Genomic DNA, 19,230 nt, shown 5'->3' on the forward strand with positions numbered 1-19,230 from the left:
ATTTATTATTGATTGATAATTATTAATTCTATTTTTTTCTTACTTTGAATCACAAAATTTCCTGCATTTGTATTATAAATTATGAACTATTCAAATATGTTTTAAAAATTTTTTAATTAAAACAAAAAAATAACTTTTTTATATTTTTAATAGTATATATATAAAATATATTTTTCATATACTTATATAAAAATTAAGCATTTTTTATTCAATATACATTTCCAATTCCGTTTATTCATATTTTTATAAAATTTGTTAAGGAATAATTGCCATTCCAATTTCCTTTATGATGATAATAATACTATAATACTATAAAAAATAATAAATATTTTTTATAGTATTTATAAAAATGAAATTAACAATTATTCAGAAAACATTTATAATTTCTGATATATTCTATATAATAAAATTAATCATATGACCTATTTTCATACTTCCCCATTTCGTATTTTATTAATTAAAAAAAAAAACCACCGAAAGGATTCTTTGGAATTGAAAGGAATTTATAAGAAAAATCGCTAAAATATAATAAAATTATAATAAGATGCAGTTTTACTATAAATAAATTAATGTATTGATTTATAATAGTATTTCTTGATTATTTATTTTTTTTCGATATTATCAACTTTTTTGACAATAAAAAAACTATTCTCAATACAAAAGTATTGTTTAATCAATTTGTCAATATGTTGTCTTTTTAATCATAATGGGAATAAAATATATTATGATGGTTTTCAACAAATTCTTTTTTTTTATATATATGTATAATTAGCTATTGATTTTATTTTTTTAAATTATTTATACAAATTTTTGATATTATATCAAAAATTGAATTATAATTATATGTGCATGATGTATTGAATTTTATATTTTTTGAGAATTGATATACATCAAAACAAAAAATAAAAGTTGATATACAAAAATATTGAAACTTATTTATTAAATTATAAATAATTTAAATTTTAATTAGATAAATTAAGACGAGAATGAAGTACAATAACAATGGAGAAAAAATTGTTTGTGATTTAATAAATATGATAATATTTTTACATGTTAATATTTCGTATTTATTTTGGCTTACAAAATCAATCTTCTAAAAATATTCTACGAATATATTGATATTCTATATGATAAATCCAAATAATAAAAAATGATTTTCAATGTTTAAATATAATTAGAAATAAATTTTGCTGTTTATAGATTGTCATATTTTTAATTAAAATTAATTTATAAAAAGAAGAAAAAAAAAAATCTCATCTTATTTTAGATCATCTTTTATTAAATTCATGTTGATTAGGCTAAATTAAAATATTTCTTACAAACATATTTTAAGGTCATTAAAAATCGATGATAGGAACACATCATAAGTTTATCTAATGTTAATTTTTAATGTTGAATGAATATATAAACAATATATATTATAAATATATAAAATATATAAAAATGCAATAAATTTTATTTTATAGCAATTTAGTATTTTTCAGCTTTTTTCAGTTTCAGCTTATTATTATCATTTAATAATTACATATCAATATTGTATCATATTACATATAACAATATCATGTAAATATAAAATGTATTTTAATTAAAATTGATATTAAAAATATTATAACATTATAACATACAATGGATGGAATCTTTAAAATATATATCTTTCATTAAAATAATAAATCTTATAATAAAAATTATATTTATTTATTATTTATTTATTATAATTATATTTATTATATGCTATTAATATTATTTTCCAATATTATTATTGAAAATGATATTATTTCCAATATATTATATACATTGTTTTGTTTCTTACTATATATATATATATATATAAAATTTGTAATTTTATAATTCTCTTACAGTAATATTGTATAATTGCCAAAAAATTCATATTGAATCATCCATTTATTTTCAATATTGTTAAAACTTTTTATGACAAAAAATCTAAAGTTTTTAATAATATATTATTATTCATAAATCATGTCAATGAATTTTAGACATAAGAATTAAAAAAATTTAATTTTATGTAATTCAAATTATATATAAAAATATATATCAAATTATATATAATACATATTTAACGTGATAAAATAATGGAATTCTTAACACTTTAATTTATTTAACAATGATCAATAAGAAAAATTTTCATCGAACATATAATTTTTATTATTGATTATAAAATGAAAAGTAAAATACAGAAAAAAATTGATATTTTCATTAAAAATTATATTATATTTAACATTTTTGAACTAAAATGAAATTTAAAATATAATTAATTATAATAATGCACATATTGTTAATAGAAAAGATCAATTTATTCTTCTTACAAAAAAAATTATTTATTAATATAATTACATTAATTATCTTTAAATATGTATTTTTTTTTAAATATATGTCTATATATTTTTAGAAAATATTTAATTGAAATGTAATTAGAAAATAAAATATATTGCACAAAAATATGTATCTTAATATCAAAAATATATATCATAATCAAAAATAATTTTTCAATAATATGAATTAAATATTGCAACATTTTTTTTTATATTATTAAAAATAAAAATTTACTTTTTCTACTTATATGAAAACATTAAAAAAAAAATTTATAAACATTATTTCTTATTTAATTTTTACTTAAAATAAAACTAAAATAAAATATCTTATTTTTTTTATTTAACTTACTACACAATTATCTGGTTTCATATATTTTATAGAATGTGTAGTTTCAATAGATGTAGTACCAGTTGATGTAAGAGAATTTCGACATGGAATTACAGGCATAGTAGTAGTAGTATCTAAAAATTCATCATCATTATCAGAATCAGTAGTAGTATCTTTGTCTTTATTATCTTTTAATTGTTTTTTTGGTATTATATCATGAATATATTTTTCAATCATCTGTCGATTTTCAAGAGGAAGTGTATTGACTTTGTTCGATACATAAGGTAAGCTATCATTCATTTCTTGTTCTTTAGACATTGTTTCAATATACATACGTTGTAATTCAACTAATGCTTCATCCATGAAACGTACACTTTGTTTATGATCTGGCATAGAATTACTACATATATTCAATCCAATAGGCTTGTACATATCATCTTGTTTTAAATTTCTAGAGTTTGTTTCTGATTTCATAAAATTTATAGGATAATTAGATTTTTGATTTATTGTATTATATGTTCTATATGCATTTGTTGGATCTTCATATTTGTTTAATATTCTGTCTCCAATGTGATTTTGATCATTTTTTTTATGAAATTCTTTAGATTTTTCTGTTGTGAATACTTCATTAGAACTTGAATGTATAGTTTGTGCATTTACATGATGTTTTTGTATGTTTGATTGAATTGTATGTCCAAGATTTTGCTGCTCATTTTGTATTCCACCAACATTTTTCCACCTTCCTGCATTCATTAGAAGTTGAGCTAATTGTTGAATTGTTTGTTTAGGTACTGTTACAGATGTTTTTTCATTATTATTAGAAGCAATTCCTAATTTTGCTGGTGTAGATGTATCACAAGGTTTATCAGATATGTCAGTAGTTTTTATATTCAATTGTCGCAAATGTTCATAACTTTCACCTTGACCTGCTAATAAATTATCATCAATATTTTTTAAATTCTTTTTATTTATACCTATGGTATCATAATAATTTATAAGTTGTTCTGCAGTACGGCATTCATTTTCTAAAAATGCAGCAGTTAAAATCATTGCTGCAGTAGGTTCTCTTTGTGTAAATAATCTCCTTCGTGCATGTAAATTTTGGCTTAGTGTTGTTTCAAGACGAGCATTTTCTATTTTTTCTTCTAATTTTTTTTCTATTTCTAAAAATTTTTTAGTCTCAAATATCAAAGTTTCTGTATCTATAGCTCTTTCCATTTCTTTAGCTATGCGTCTTTCTGCAGATGATTGAGTTCGAATTTCTGTAGATGTAACAGATTGTAAACCTAATCGTTGCTGAGCTTTCACAAAAGGAGATTGCGATACTGGTCCTAATTTTGACCATATAGTACCTGGTTTTTTTATTGGACTAGATATAGGCGACACTATACCTGGTTTTGTTATAGTATTTTGTGCAATTAATTCAATGTTAGAATTTGGCATTGTACAAGGTACACGACATGGTTTTGGAGGAACTAAATCTAATTTTGGAGGTGGAACACCTGGTTTTGGAGGAGGTGCTAAAGATGTTATTGTTGGTTCAGGTGGTGGTGGTATTTCAATATCGGTTTCTGAAATTTGTTTTGTAAGCATAGAGGCATGAACAACTTTTAATAAATCATCTAAACGATTTTCAAGCCTGTTTTGACGATCTCTATCTATATCTAAAAATCTTGTTACCATATCATTTTGTGCAGCAAGAATCTGAAATAATATATATATAATTAATAAAGAAATTTTTTGAAAATTTTTTTTAAATAAATTAATAAAAAAAAAATAGTTAGTGCCTTACTTTATTAACAACTTCATTTTGAGAATTAATGGCATTTAACATAAGTTGTTCTAGTTTTTCAACTTTCTTTTTTCTTAATGGTGCATGTGGAATATTATCTGTATTAACAGCAGTATCTTTTGATTTAATATCATTTTCTGATGGAGTTGGTGAATCTATTAAAAATTCTAATAAACTATCATCATTATATGTTGCATTATTTGTAATTACAGAAATTTCTGAATTTTGCATTCTTAACAGATTTGCTGCTTGTATTGTTTTATTGTAATTTTCATTTAAATTTTGAGTTTTATCATCATTTTTTGGTAGACAAAAAGCATCATTTAAATTTTGAGATACATCTAAATTTTGAGATGAATGATCTGGAGATAAAGATTCAGTTTTGTATTGTTTTGCATCTATTAAAATAGGTATTTGAGTTGAAAAATTGCTACATGGCTGTTTATACATATTTGTAAAAGTTTGTTCTAAAATTTTCTGTGGTTCCTGAGGCATTGCATGATTATTTGTAGATATTATTGACTGCAATTGATTTTGTTGAATTATATGTTCTAAATCAGGAGTTTGTATTACATTACCATGCATTGGTACATTTATAGGTTGTGTTCTTAAACTTTGATTCAAATTTTGTAGATTTTGTTGAAGATTTAAATTATTTACTAACATGCTTCGTTGATTGCACATATAATTTTGTTGCATATTTTGATTTTGTTGCATATTCTCTTGGATTATTTGATTTTGTACATTTTGTACTGTATTCTGAAAGGGTATTTCTCCATAATTAAAATTTGATATTAAATGATTTTGTTTATAATTTGGATTTAATCGTTCTTCTGTTGATAAAGAATTGCACTGTGTTGATTTGCCAGCTATCTGAGTTAAGTGTTCATTAGTATTGATAGCTACATCTCTTGTAGGAGAAAAAACTCTATATGGTCGAGCATCGATTATGGTTTCATTCGATTCAGGAGAATCAGGATATTCATTTTCACCTAAATATATAATAAAATAATATATATTTTTAAATTTTTTTAAATTTTTTCATTTAAAATAATATTTGATAAGGAAACATATTTCTTACGTCCTAATGTCCAAGTAGGTGATAATGCTTCTGTTCGATGAAGTGATGGCACAGGTTCTTGAAGTTTATGTCTCATTTGCAAATTTTTATTTGTCTTTACTTCTTTTGGAGGAGATTTAACATTTATTGTTGCATCTAATAAAAAAATGCAATTATAATTATTTTTTTTAATAATAAGAAATATACTATCAAAAATGATTAATTTAAACTCTAAATTATTTATTTTTATAATTAAAATGCCAATAAATCAAATAAATAAAAAATAATAATATAAATTTATAAATTTTTTTTATACTTTACCTACAGTATCTATGCCAATAAAATTATTTTCTTCGATACGTTTGTTTTTAAGAACTCTATCTATTGATTCATAATATTGTTCTACTCCAGCTCGAGTACCAGCTCTTTTAGCTTCGCGATAACAAACTAAAACTTGTTTCATTCGAGATCGACATTGTTTACCCGAAACATTGTAGCCTTTTTTTTTCATATATCGTGCAACACTTTCCCAAATAAGTTGTGGTTTCGAAGCATATTCGAGTTGCTTTTGCACTTGTCTATCTGACCATATTGATACTAATAATGAAGTACTTTCAGGAGTCCATTTATATTTAATATTACCTCCAGAATCACTCATTTCACAATAAATAATATTTATTTTTTTTTTATTAAAAATTTGGAAATTAATATAAAAAATTAAAATACGATATATTCACAAATTACGATATATATTTAACATATCATACAGTATATATTTAACATAGGTTGCAATATATAAGTTCAAATTTACGTAATATAACACCGAATTCTCTTTTTCTTCAGTGCATATAATCATGCATTCAGATCAAGTGATTCTAACCGACGAATTCAAACTTTAAATCATTGTGCAACAGGTAGTGGGGAAAGATACAAGATATGTAGAAGGTAATATATTTAGATAATATTAACTTATGGAGAAAATTTAAATGTATTTTATAAAAATTAATAAAAATAAAAATAAATGGTATATTTTTTTATAATATATATTATTATTTTAATTGTATTATTTATATTATTTTCTTTTTGTTTTGAATTTTTTAGAATCTTTTCTTTGAAATAGTATAAATTTTAAATAAATAGATAAATTGAGAAAAAGAGAATTATTTTCTATAAATTTTTTTGAAATATATTTGTATTATGAGCTATAATAAAATATTTTCAATTAAATCATTAAAAACTATGATTTTTTTATATTTTATAATATTATTTTCAGTAAAATGTACACTATAAATATCAAAATATTTTGTAGAAAATAAATTTTGTTTAGGAATAGTATTTTTTTTTTTTTTTTAAATAAAAATAAAAATATTTTAAATTAAAATAAAAATATTTTATTTTAAAATACTTATAATGAAATTACAATTTTCCTAATCTAATCAAAACCATAATATTATTTTATTAATTTAAAATTTTGAAATTAAAAAAAAAAATAATATATTATATATATATTATCTCTTTTAATACACATACAAATTCATATATATAAATTTACATATCTATGAATTGGATTATAGAAATCATCAAATTATATTCGTATTTTTTTATATATCAATAAATCATATATCAATATATCAATAAATCTATATATATATATATATATATATATATATATAATATAACTATATGTATATATATATTTATATTATAACTTCATTTTATTATAAAAAATATAAAATATTGGAAACACTTGCAATGTCTATATTGTCTGTATGTTGTCTATATTATTATATTATTGCGAAAATTTCTTCTATAGAAGTGCAAAGATTGGAAAAATGTATGTTTTTAATATAATTAATAAGTTAAATGTCAGAACTTGTAATATATTCAAAGGATAAATAATAGATATCTTTTTATTGTTAAAATCTAAATATTATAAATTTGTTAACATGCAGAACAAAATAATTGACAATAATGTAGAAGAATTATCAAATAAAAACTTTAAAGAATCTAATATCATAACTCTAATTTAAAAATAGTAGAAAGAGAAAAAAAACTAATTTGGATAAAATAACATAATGCTATGAAATATATGTAAAATATAATTTAAAAAAGTTTGATTTTTACAATCATAAAATTAAATATCATGACGTAAACAATATCCTGTATCATTTAATATGCAAAGTAATGATGGAGATTTTTAAAATAAATTATAGTAAATATTACGAAATAATTTAATATAATTATTAATATAATATAATTAAATATAATTTAATTGTTAAAATCTAAAAAAATAAATATATATTTTATTTTATTATCCGTTAATTTTATAATTTAATTAATTTTATAATTTTCTGTTAATTTTAAATTATATTCATTATAATTATATTTTATATATTTTAAAAAATATAATTTTGAAAAAAATTTAATTGAAATATTAAAAATATTCAATCCATAATTTGTATTTGTTTTTTACAACAATTTAATAATTATTTATTATTTTATACTTTAATTTAATAAAAATAATATGAATAATATACAAAGAAAAAATAGACAAATAATTTATATATATTTATTTATAAGAGATATCCAATGTTATCTTTTGCTCATAAATGAGTGACATCATATTTTTCCTGTTATCTACATTTTAATTTGACTTATACAAAAGTTGGCATCATAAATTCTTATATATATACTATATCTATAAATATATAATATATAAGTATATGTAAAATTTTATATGAATTTAGGAGAATACGTTTACATAATTTAATTATAAATTTTATATAATAGAAGTCTATCTAATTTTCTCAATAAATAGAAGTTTATAAAAAAATTTTCTAAAATATAATAATGTATCAAATATTATAAATATAAAGTATAATTTTGCAAATAAAATATTTAACTATTTAATGCTTAATAAACTAATTTTTTATTAATTTTTGTATTATAGATATAATGTATAATTTTAATTATATTATAAAGATATATAGACAAATATTCGGTTTATTATTCAAATAATAAGAGCTTAGATAATCAGACACTATGTAAAATTTTGTTTGTATAATAAATAAAATTCATATATATATATATATATATATATATATATATCTAAAAGATAAGTTGTATTTCGATTGTTACGTTCTTACATATCAGCTTTAAGATAAGTAACATCGATGACGAATTGAAAGAAAAATTTTACATTTGTTATATTATGAAATACAAATTATGAAATAATATATTATATAATATTTTGTAAATAATTAATACGAATAATATACTAATAAAAAAAAATTAGAATTCACGAAATCCATTGAAAATTTTGAATTTACTTGTTGTTGTGATAAATAAATATATTTTTTCTAATGAAAGAGAACATGATTTATTATTAGATCATGAAATTGAAAGAAAAGGTTAGATTTAGAAAGGAAAATTAGAACAAAAATTTCTTCAAAAGAAATTTTTATATTTAAAATATTTTTATGTTGTAAATAATTAACATCGAATGAATTCAGTTTACAATAAAATAATCTTAATAATTGAAAATTATTTCGCATATTTTATTGAACAATTTAATACCCTATATCAATTTATGTTAAATAATTTTTTATAGACTATTAAATAATATGATTCATAATTTATGATCTTCATTACAAAATATTTAAAAATGATTGTTAGCCATTTTGAATATCAAAACTAACTGTCATCTGTCATATTGCGATAAACATTTACATTTTTATGAAAAATACTTTAAAATAATAAAAAATAATGACATTACATATGCAAACCACATTATATAAGTAAAACCACATTATAAGTATCAGATTTTTATCAAAAATTTTGCTGAACAAAATGGTTGATGTTAATTCCCCTTTCGTCTTTTATTTCAATTTCAAGGAACTAGATATTGTCTTTTAGATTTATAATTTAAAAGCGGGCGCTAAATTCAAATTGTGTTTCACATTGATGATGAAGAATTTATATTGTATGTATTATAAATAATTTAAATTCAAATTAAATCATGTCTTACATAATTATTTTATGGCTATAAAATTATTATTTAATTGTATTTCAAACTAATATTTTCAAAACAAGTGCAAGGAAAAGGTTAATATCATGATAATAATTACATATATTTTTTGCTAAATATTCATGATAATATATTCAATGATATTATGATAATATATATTCACTTTATTTGAAATATATTTAATTAATATATTCATATTCTTATCGAATAAATAATTATATATTATTATATATAATTATTATATTTAATATAATTAATAAATAATTAATATATAATTAATTGAATCATGTAGAATTATTTAATGAAAAATAATTTAGTATATATTTTTATTCTCAATAATATTTTTATTTTCCAATTGAATTGAATAAAAATTTAACTTCTTAACTTTATTAATTGAAATTCCGATATAATAAAATATATTATTTTGAAATATAAAATTTTTAATGTAAATATTTTTATTCTTTATTTTATTTATTATTTGTTTATAAACATTTTGAAAAAATTTATAAGAAAATATATTTAATATATTATTTAATATATTTTTATTATATTATTAATAAATATTTTAATATATTATTAATTAAATTAACAACATTTATATAATTTTATATATTTTTATTAATTTGAATTTTTTAAAATTTAATCTTATAATTATATAAGGATTTTTAGTTGTCATTATTGATGAAGTAAAAAATGGATATGAAGTATCAATGCTATAAAGTTAGGAGAATGTCTATTTATTTTATATATAATGACAATAAAACTTGAATGAGTGCATAGTGTTCTCTGGCGGGAAATGCATGTACATCGTAGTTATATTCCTTGAAAAAGATTGTTGAAGCAGTTAAGTTATGAATAGAAGAATTTTTGATACAATATTTTGATTAAATGAAAAACATAATATTTCTATAATGATTCAAGATTATTCATAATAAAATCAATGTTTGTAAAAATGCTGATATTTATGACACTTGATATTGCGCGGCTATTTGAATAAATATATAATCTATATGTATTTAGATCATAAACATTTTTAAAATCATGGAAAATAATATAAACAATGAACGAAAAAGAAAATCTACAGAATTAGATGAATTTCAGTCTAAACGTATAAAAGAAAAAAAGAATACTTTTTATTTTACAGAAGAAGTAAGTGGTTAGAGTTAATATAATTTTTTTAAAAAAAAATAATATTTATAAATAATATTTAAATAAATAAATTGAAAATAATATTTGTTTTTAAATATTATTCATAATATTTTTTAAATACGAATATAAAATTATGTTTTATAATATTATAATATAATAATGTTTTATAATATTATAGTATAATTTTATAGTATAATAATAGTAAATGATATATAACAATATACATATCATTAGTATATGATTAAATTAAAAAATATAATATTGTGTTTTTATTTAATTGTATTAATTATTTAATTGTATTAATAAATTTAATTTTTTTTAATTCTTTTATTTTTATATCTTTATATTATATATATATATTTTACAGTGTAAAACAGGAAAAATAAAAAAAATATTAATACGAAATTTTATGTGTCATGATGCCTTGGAAGTGATATTAAATCCAAATGTAAATTTTATTATTGGTCGTAATGGAAGTGGTAAAAGTGCAATATTAACAGCTTTAACAGTTGGTCTTGGTGCTAGAGCAAATGTTACTAGTCGTGGAGCATCTGTGAAAAGTATAAATATATATTATATTATATAATATATTATAATATATATATAATAATTATAATATATATAAGTAACAATGTAAATATATAATATTTACAATATAATACTTTTATATTTAGGCTTTATAAAAAAAGGAAAAAATACAGCAACTATTGAAGTAACTTTATTTAATAAAGGATCTATGGCATATAAACCTGATGTTTATGGTGATTCAATAACAGTTTTTCGAAGTATTGGAACTACATCATTTTATAAATTAAAGAATTGGAAAGGTTTATAAAATCATTTTACATTTTACTGATCAATTTTATTTTAATTTATATTTAAATAAATTTTCTTTGAATTTTTTTCTATAGGAGAGGTGGTTTCAACAAAACGAACTGAATTAATTAATATATTACGAGCAATGAATATTCAAATAGATAATCCTATTTCTATATTGAATCAAGATATATCAAGAACATTTTTAGTATCATCCAAACCAGAAGAAAAGTATGAATTATTTATGAAGGCAACATTATTAGATATTATTGGTAATAATTACAAAGAAGCTGAATTGATATGTGAACAAGAATATGAAAAATTGAAACAATATAACGAAGTATGTTTTTATTACATTTTTGAAATTATTTTTTTTATTCCATACATTAAATAATAAAATTTATTTAGATTTTATCAGAGGCTAGAAAAGAGGTAGAACAACTTAAAATAAATATAAAAAGAGCAGAAGAAATTGATAAATTCCGTGATGAAGTAATTACACTTGAAATGGAATTACTTTGGGCAATTGTAAGTTATATTTTTAATATGTAAAAATGCTATAAAGATGCTAATATTATCTTTTAATAAATAATATGTTTTATTTTATAGGCTATATCTGAAGAAATTAAATTGCAAAAGATTGAAGAAGTTTTAAAAAAATGTGAAAATAATTTAAAACAACTTCAAGACACAGAATTATTTGCAGAATCAAAAGATGAAGAAATGAATAAAAAAATTCAGTATGAATTACTTACATCATTATTTTTATATTTCCTTAAATAGGAGAAAAATTTTTATTTCATTCATTGTTTTTTTTTTGATAATTTATTTGTAAACTCACAAAAAATTTTTTTAAGTAATATTTTTAAAATATATTTTTTAAAATATATTCACATCCATCGAATAAATTATTATTGAGACCAGATATCTGATTTTTTCACTTAAAAACATATCATAATTTATCATAAAATATTCAATTAATAACTTTTTACATATTATATTTATTTTTTTATTTATAGAAAATTGAAAGAAGAAATTGAATCTGCAGAAGAGGAAGTTAATAATAATTTTGAAACATATAATAAAGCAAAACAAGAATATAATATAAACAAAAATACACATTCGATAAAAGTACGAGAATGGCGTTCTATTCAAAGTAAAATTAAAAGATTCGAAGATGATATTATTATACTTAGAAAAGAAATTCAACGATTGGAAAGGTTTAACATGATTCTTTTATATTTATGTAATAATATATAACGCTATTATATATGTTATTTTATTCTTAGTGGTGATAATACAGAACAAAATGAAAGAAATCAAATAAAACAGCAATTAATTGATTTAGAACAAAAATTAGATGAAACTGAAGCATTATTAAGAACTAAGCAAACTTATCAAATGCACTTAGAAACTGATAAAATGCGTCTTTTGAAAGAAATTCAAACATCAAAAATTGAAATCAATAGTTGTGAAAAAGGCATAGGTAAATATCATAATATTTATATATAAAATATTTTATTTATTTAGTCTAATAAAGGATTAAAGTTATAAAAAAAAATATTTTAACAAAATGATTCAAAGATATTATATTATGTAAACAATTTTTTTAATAATATTATATTGTATATTATTCTAGTATTCATGTTCTTTTTATCTTTCATATGATAAATTTTATATATATTATTTTTTATAATATATTTAATTATAAAGAATATATATTATTTTTTATAATATATTTAATTATAAAGAATAAGAATATAAATAATATGTGATTCTATTTAAGAGAGAATTAAGTTAGATTTAAATACAAGAAAAAAATATTCTGATAATATATTAACTGTATTTGGTCGAAATATACCACGCCTTTTGAGAAGAATTGAAGAGGAATATAGTAATGGAAATTTTAAAGAAAAACCACGAGGTCCACTTGGTAAAATAAAATTTATTTAATTTAATATAAATAATTGTTCAATTTATTATATGTTCTTATTTACATTTAGGAGCATATATAAAAATGAAAGATCCAATATGGGCTCCAGCTGTTGAAAATTATTTAGGAGCAAATACTTTTAGTACATTTTGTGTAGATAATAGTCATGATGCCAAAATATTAAATGCAATTATGAAAGAAATTTATTTGAATGAAAGAACTCCACAGATTATATGTAGTAAATTCTATAATGCTGTAAGAAAATTAATTTTTAAAATTTAAATTATAATATATTAAAAACATAAAGTTAATATTTGTAGGTTCATGACGTTCGTGCATATTGTACTAGATCACCACATTATTCTAATCTTTTGGATGCAATGAATATATCAGATCCAGTTGTAGCTAATTGTTTAATAGATCAACGTGAAATTGAATGTGTTCTATTAATTCCAACTAGTAAAGAAGCAGCTGAAATTATGTCAGATGTTTCAAAAGTTCCACGGAATTGTAAAAGAGCTTTTACTCAACAAGCTGATATGTTTTATCCAGATCCACATTATAGAAGTTATGGTGGATCGCGTAGTTTAAAAGCTAGATTTCTTCAAGTATCTGTTATAGATACTATTAAGTAAGATTCATTTTTTATTATATTTTCTTTTCTTTTTATTTTGAATTTTTTAAAATTTTTTATTTTTTATGATTAGTACACTGGAAGAAGAAATTCGTTCAATAGATAATAAAAAAAATATTGTCATAAAAGCATATAGAATAGCTTGTGAAAAAGAAAAACGTACAAGTTCTGAATTAAGCTCTGTTAGTGCAAATGTGACAAAACTTCATGCTATTCAAAATCAATATAAATCATTAATTAATGATCTAAAAGATAAAATTGAAGCTAATGAAGCTATATCTATAACAGTGTTTGTAAGTTATATATATATAATATATTTAAATAATATATATTTAAATATTATATATATATATATATTTAAATATATACATATATTAATAATCAATATTTTAATATTAAATAATTTTTTTTTAATTTTATATATATTTTATATTAGAAAAATGAATTAAATGAATTAGAAAAAAAATTACACGAAGAAAAATATGAAGAAGCAAATTTGAATAAAAGTGTTCTCAAATATCAAAAAACAATTGAATCTCTAGAAGAAAAAATTAAACATCATAGAGAATTAAGACAAAATCTAGATTTGAAAATTATGCCTTTAAAAGTATGTAAAAATCATGATTTATTTATTATATATATATATTAAATATATATTGTTCCTCATATAGGAAAATATAAAAGAATTGGAAAATGAAAAAGAAGCGTTACATGTAAAGACACATTACACTACAAAGAAACTGCAGACATTACATCAAGCTTTACAGAATGCAGCAGCTGAATTTGAACAACAACAAAGATGTACGAACAAAGCTGTATCTGATGCTACAGATCGATGTAATAGAATAGATACATCAAGGTCAATAAAAAAATATTGCAATTTAAAAGATTTTTACAAATATTAAATCAATTTTTTAATATTAAACAAAATTTAATATTTTTTCAGATCAATTAACGAACTTGAAAGATTATCTAAAGATTTAAAAAATAAAATATTTGAAATAGAACGACAATTCGGTACTATTGAAGAATTACGTAGAGAATTAAAAGAAAAGGAAGCAAAATGTGGTAAAGATTTACATTTGGCTTCCAAAATTGAGAAAAATTATCAAGTAAGTTATAAAAATTAGTAATAATAATTAATAATATATAATTTTATTAATCATTTATTGAATTATTATATATATATATATATATATATATATATATATATATATATATATATGTACAGTTGCATCTAAAACGACTAGAAACTCGAAGAGATTTATTTTCTAATATGAAACAAAAGTATGGAGAAAATATTAAAAATTCATTTTCAGATGTTCTCGCTTTACGAAATAAAAAAGTATGTAAAAATATATATGAATAATTTTTATTTAAGAAAAAAAACTTTTTTTAATTTAATTATTTTTATTAGGGGATTATAAAAATTGATCATGCACGAAAAGTACTTGAACTTGAAGTACATTCGCCAAACGATAATAAAAAACCAATGAATGATGCAAGATCATTATCAGGCGGTGAAAGATCATATTCGACCGTCGCTTTTATTTTAGCTCTTTGGGATTGTACTGGTTTACCTTTTTATTTCCTTGATGAATTTGATGTTTTTATGGTACATACATACTTATAAATATAATTTTTTAATCAATATTTAATATAACACTAATTATTACCAGGATAAAGTAAATCGGCGAGTCATAATGGATATTCTTTTGGATCATACTAAAACGCATCCACAAAGTCAATTCACTTTTTTGACTCCCTTAGATACATCCAATGTTTTTGCAGAAGATTATGTAACAATACATAAGTAAATTTAAATTAATTATAATAATTAAATTTATATAATTTTAATTTAATAAAATATAATATTTTTGAAATATAAATAAATAAATAAAACAAATAATTTTTAATATTTATATATTTATATAATATATTTATATATTAATACTTAATAATTTTTAGGCTAGCTTCTCCAGAAAGAGGAAATCAAGAATAAAAAAACAAAACAAAACAATTTTTTCTTAAAATATGATTTATATTATTTACTAATATATTATTTACGTTATATTAATATAGATATACACTATTATAGTTATGATTAAAAACAAAATACTTTAAAATTAGATTTTAAAAAATAATATTTGTTCTATTATATTGATTAGATTATATGATTATTAGAATTAAAAATACAAGAACAAATCTTAGTCAATTTACATGAAAGTATATATCTAAAATATCTAATTTTGAAATATTTTTATAGATAAATACATATAAATATATAAATAGTGCAAAATATATTTTTGTATGTATAATATATATATAATCATAGTTTTGTTAAATAAAATTAATTTGAAAATTATACGTATATATATTATTTTCTCTCTCTTTTTCTCTCAAGTGTTGCTAGATTATTGTTTCACAACTATAACAATATAATAATTCTAACTGTAACAATATTTAATTATAAATACTATTATAATTAATAAATACTAAATAAACTTGTAAAAGTATTTACAAAAAAGTATGTATCGGATTATAAGTAGATCAAGGTTGCATCATTGCATGAATCTGGTTCGCTTGAAATTTCCGATTAACGCAATGACTCATTTTATGTGTATTATACATCAGTGTGTATGAAAGTATGATTATATTGTGTAATCAGTAACATTGGCACTGGCAGAGAAAGTGTTGGAGACCAATGACTGCCCATGAATTGTTAATGAAATTATTTCTTTAATGAACGATAAAAAAAAAATTGAAAATAAAAAAAAGAAAAATATATAAGACTTATTGTAATTATTCATATATTTTTTTAATCTCATGTAATATTTTGATGCAAATTTATCTTTTATAAATTTTTTAATCTTTTTTATTTTATTCTTTTATAATATATAATTTCCTTTATAATTCTTTTTAATAATATTTTATTCTATTATATATTATACATTTATTTCTTATATATATTATTATATGTTAAAAATATAATATGAATGCTTACAAAGTACTTATGTGCATATACAAATACAAATTTGAAATTTTATGATATTTTCGCTTAAATTTCTTCCACGTTACAAAAAGATAAATTTAACCGATTAATCGCTATCATCAAAAATAATATATATTGATATAAATACATTGAAAGAATATGCATATTTTAGATCATATGTTAATAATATATAAAACATTTCTAAAATTTGAAAGCAAATTATAATTATATATTAACAATAATTTATTTTTTTCAGATTGATCGTATTATGCATGGCATAAATAAAAAATAAATAAAGAATATTACTTACCAATTAATTACTTATATCGACACTATCATTAAATGATTAATATATAACATGGCGCACGTATATAATCGTTAAATATCTCGTTATTGAAAAGATTCAAAGGAGAAAATATTAAAGTTTATAAATTAATAAAAAACAAAGCGAAAAAAAATATGGAAGAAATAAAAAAAAATTGGACAATCATTTTATATACTTGCTAAAAAACACCATACTTTATTCGACAAACATTATTCCTAAAAACAACAGATCGGATTCAGTGGATTAAAGTTGGGGCTGGAGCGGTATAGGCGACGGGGGCAGCGGCAAGTTTGGCAACGGGGGCGGCATAGGCGAGTGGACCAGCGGCAACTTTGGCGACTGGGGCAGCATAAGCAACTGGAGCAGCGGCGATTTTAGCAACGGGAGCGGCATAGGCAACTGGAGCTGCGGCGATTTTTGCTACTGGAGCAGCATAGGCAACTGGAGCTGCGGCGATCTTTGTTACTGGAGCAGCATAGGCAACTGGAGCAGTAGCAGCTGCTTCTTTGCGTACAACTGCGTTGAATCCGTTGACAGGATCAGCGGTGTAATCTACAGTGCGTCTGGTTCCGTCGGCTTCAATGAGAGAGTAACTGCCCTGGACAAGATCTCCATCACGAGTTTCCTGCTGGCTTTTGGCATCACCAGTCAAACTGTCATGTACATCATAAGCGTAACTGTATTGAGGATGAGGATCAAAATCAGCATCCACTGCTTTAGCTACTACAGCCTTAGCTACAGGAGTTGCAACCACTGCCTTGGCTACTGGGGCAGCTGCTAACGGAGCTAAGGGCACACTGGGAGCATATGCCAAAGGTTCCGTCGAGATGAATCCGGCATTAGCAGATGCTACGAGAGCAGCGAGAGCAATGAACTGTAAATGAATTTTTTGTTTTTTGAAATTATTTTGTTAAATACAAAGATTTGTGCAGAATAAAAAGAATTCTATTTAGAATGGATTAATATAAATATTCTTTGATTTTGAGATTCATAAATAGTGAAAGTGACGTTATTAAATTTATTACTATACATTATAATTATTAAAATTGAGATTATACTCTACTTTCAATTATGAATATAAAATAAAAAAAGAATTGTTAAATATATATATCAAACAATTTGGATCATTTAAGAAAGAAAAAAAGAAAGATACAGAAAATTATAATTACTCTATATTGGTTATTAATATATTATATTATATATTAATTGATAAAAAATTATAAATATAAGTATGAAATAATATGAAAAATTTTGTTTTTAGGCATCGAGGTACGATGAAAAAGTGTCTTCAAAATAAATTACGATTATTCCTGAATTCGTAATACCTTGAAGGCCATTGTAGCTTGCTTGATTGGAAGATCTCTCAATCTGTCTGTCTGTGATGCGAATGATACTACAGACGGGTGGTTTTCGGCTTTTATACCATGCGACCAGGACCCACAGGCACGCTGACGTAACTGGGTGACGGTACCTTCGACGGTCACCCGATTTGCGGCCGCAGAGTGGCACAAAATTGAGCAAGAAATCGGACCACGCCCAATATGAACAATTCGATCGACAACGATAGCAATAGCCGTTGGACCATCATTGAACACCGTGTTTGTCGACTAGGCCACGTCCTTGCCATGAGTTACTTAATCCTTCCTTGGACTTCTCTTCGAGGGAAACATGCTATCAGTTTTCTTTTCTTTATTTTTTTTTTTTGCATTTATATTTATGTTTTATATTATATTATTATTTTTTTAATATTTAAAATATATAAAAATTAAAATTGTAATTATAAATTAAAATTATACAATTGCTTGCATTTATTTTTAATTAATTTATTTATTACTTGATTATTT

The 19,230-nt window shown here is 20.9% G+C and overlaps 3 protein-coding genes across 5 annotated transcripts; 1 reads left to right on the plus strand and 2 right to left on the minus strand.

The window, feature by feature from the left end:
* Positions 1–2,650: 2,650 nt before the first annotated feature.
* On the minus strand, positions 2,651–6,291 carry LOC100577766. The gene is made up of 4 exons (XM_003251763.4): positions 5,832–6,291; positions 5,532–5,666; positions 4,451–5,442; positions 2,651–4,362 (listed from the first exon to the last, which is right to left on the minus strand). Exons 1-4 carry the CDS (start codon positions 6,166–6,168, stop codon positions 2,671–2,673), a joined length of 3,156 nt encoding a protein of 1,051 aa, XP_003251811.1. The 5' UTR covers positions 6,169–6,291; the 3' UTR covers positions 2,651–2,670.
* Positions 6,292–6,372: 81 nt separating this feature from the next.
* On the plus strand, positions 6,373–16,076 carry LOC727192 (structural maintenance of chromosomes protein 6). Of its 3 annotated transcripts, none has more exons than XM_006571838.3 (19): positions 6,373–6,455; positions 11,054–11,246; positions 11,361–11,513; positions 11,598–11,842; positions 11,911–12,030; positions 12,112–12,242; positions 12,522–12,722; positions 12,792–12,988; positions 13,289–13,435; positions 13,506–13,690; positions 13,756–14,066; positions 14,143–14,362; positions 14,506–14,676; positions 14,741–14,928; positions 15,016–15,181; positions 15,301–15,414; positions 15,487–15,684; positions 15,749–15,882; positions 16,038–16,076. In XM_006571838.3, exons 2-19 carry the CDS (start codon positions 11,096–11,098, stop codon positions 16,069–16,071), a joined length of 3,066 nt encoding a protein of 1,021 aa, XP_006571901.1. In that variant the 5' UTR covers positions 6,373–6,455; positions 11,054–11,095; the 3' UTR covers positions 16,072–16,076. The 3 variants fall into 3 exon arrangements, with proteins under 3 accessions (XP_006571901.1, XP_006571900.1, XP_006571902.1); XM_006571837.3 differs by lacking the exon at positions 6,373–6,455 and adding an exon at positions 10,279–10,686; XM_006571839.3 differs by lacking the exons at positions 6,373–6,455; positions 14,506–14,676 and adding an exon at positions 10,280–10,686.
* A 1,481-nt stretch (positions 16,077–17,557) lies between these two features.
* Positions 17,558–18,781, minus strand: CPR1 (cuticular protein 1). The gene is made up of 2 exons (NM_001270817.1): positions 18,712–18,781; positions 17,558–18,260 (listed from the first exon to the last, which is right to left on the minus strand). Exons 1-2 carry the CDS (start codon positions 18,721–18,723, stop codon positions 17,622–17,624), a joined length of 651 nt encoding a protein of 216 aa, NP_001257746.1. The 5' UTR covers positions 18,724–18,781; the 3' UTR covers positions 17,558–17,621.
* Between the last annotated feature and the right edge of the window lie 449 nt (positions 18,782–19,230).

This window comes from Apis mellifera, linkage group LG11 (genome assembly GCF_003254395.2).
Source record: "Apis mellifera strain DH4 linkage group LG11, Amel_HAv3.1, whole genome shotgun sequence".
Lineage (NCBI taxonomy): Eukaryota > Metazoa > Arthropoda > Insecta > Hymenoptera > Apidae > Apis > Apis mellifera.

What these genes read in the sequence shown, in the direction of transcription:
- LOC100577766 (XM_003251763.4), bottom strand. Translation starts at nt 6,168, where the DNA reads ATGAGTGATTCTGGAGGTAATATTAAATATAAATGGACTCCTGAAAGT. An exon ending in TATTGGCATAGATACTGTAG is followed by an intron (nt 5,667 to 5,831) that starts GTAAAGTATAAA and finishes TTTTTTTATTAG; the next exon opens with ATGCAACAATAAATGTTAAA. An exon ending in ACCTACTTGGACATTAGGAC is followed by an intron (nt 5,443 to 5,531) that starts GTAAGAAATATG and finishes TTATATATTTAG; the next exon opens with GTGAAAATGAATATCCTGAT.
- LOC727192 (XM_006571837.3), top strand. Translation starts at nt 10,579, where the DNA reads ATGGAAAATAATATAAACAATGAACGAAAAAGAAAATCTACAGAATTA. An exon ending in GAAATGAATAAAAAAATTCA is followed by an intron (nt 12,243 to 12,521) that starts GTATGAATTACT and finishes TTTTATTTATAG; the next exon opens with AAAATTGAAAGAAGAAATTG. An exon ending in TAGTTGTGAAAAAGGCATAG is followed by an intron (nt 12,989 to 13,288) that starts GTAAATATCATA and finishes ATTCTATTTAAG; the next exon opens with AGAGAATTAAGTTAGATTTA.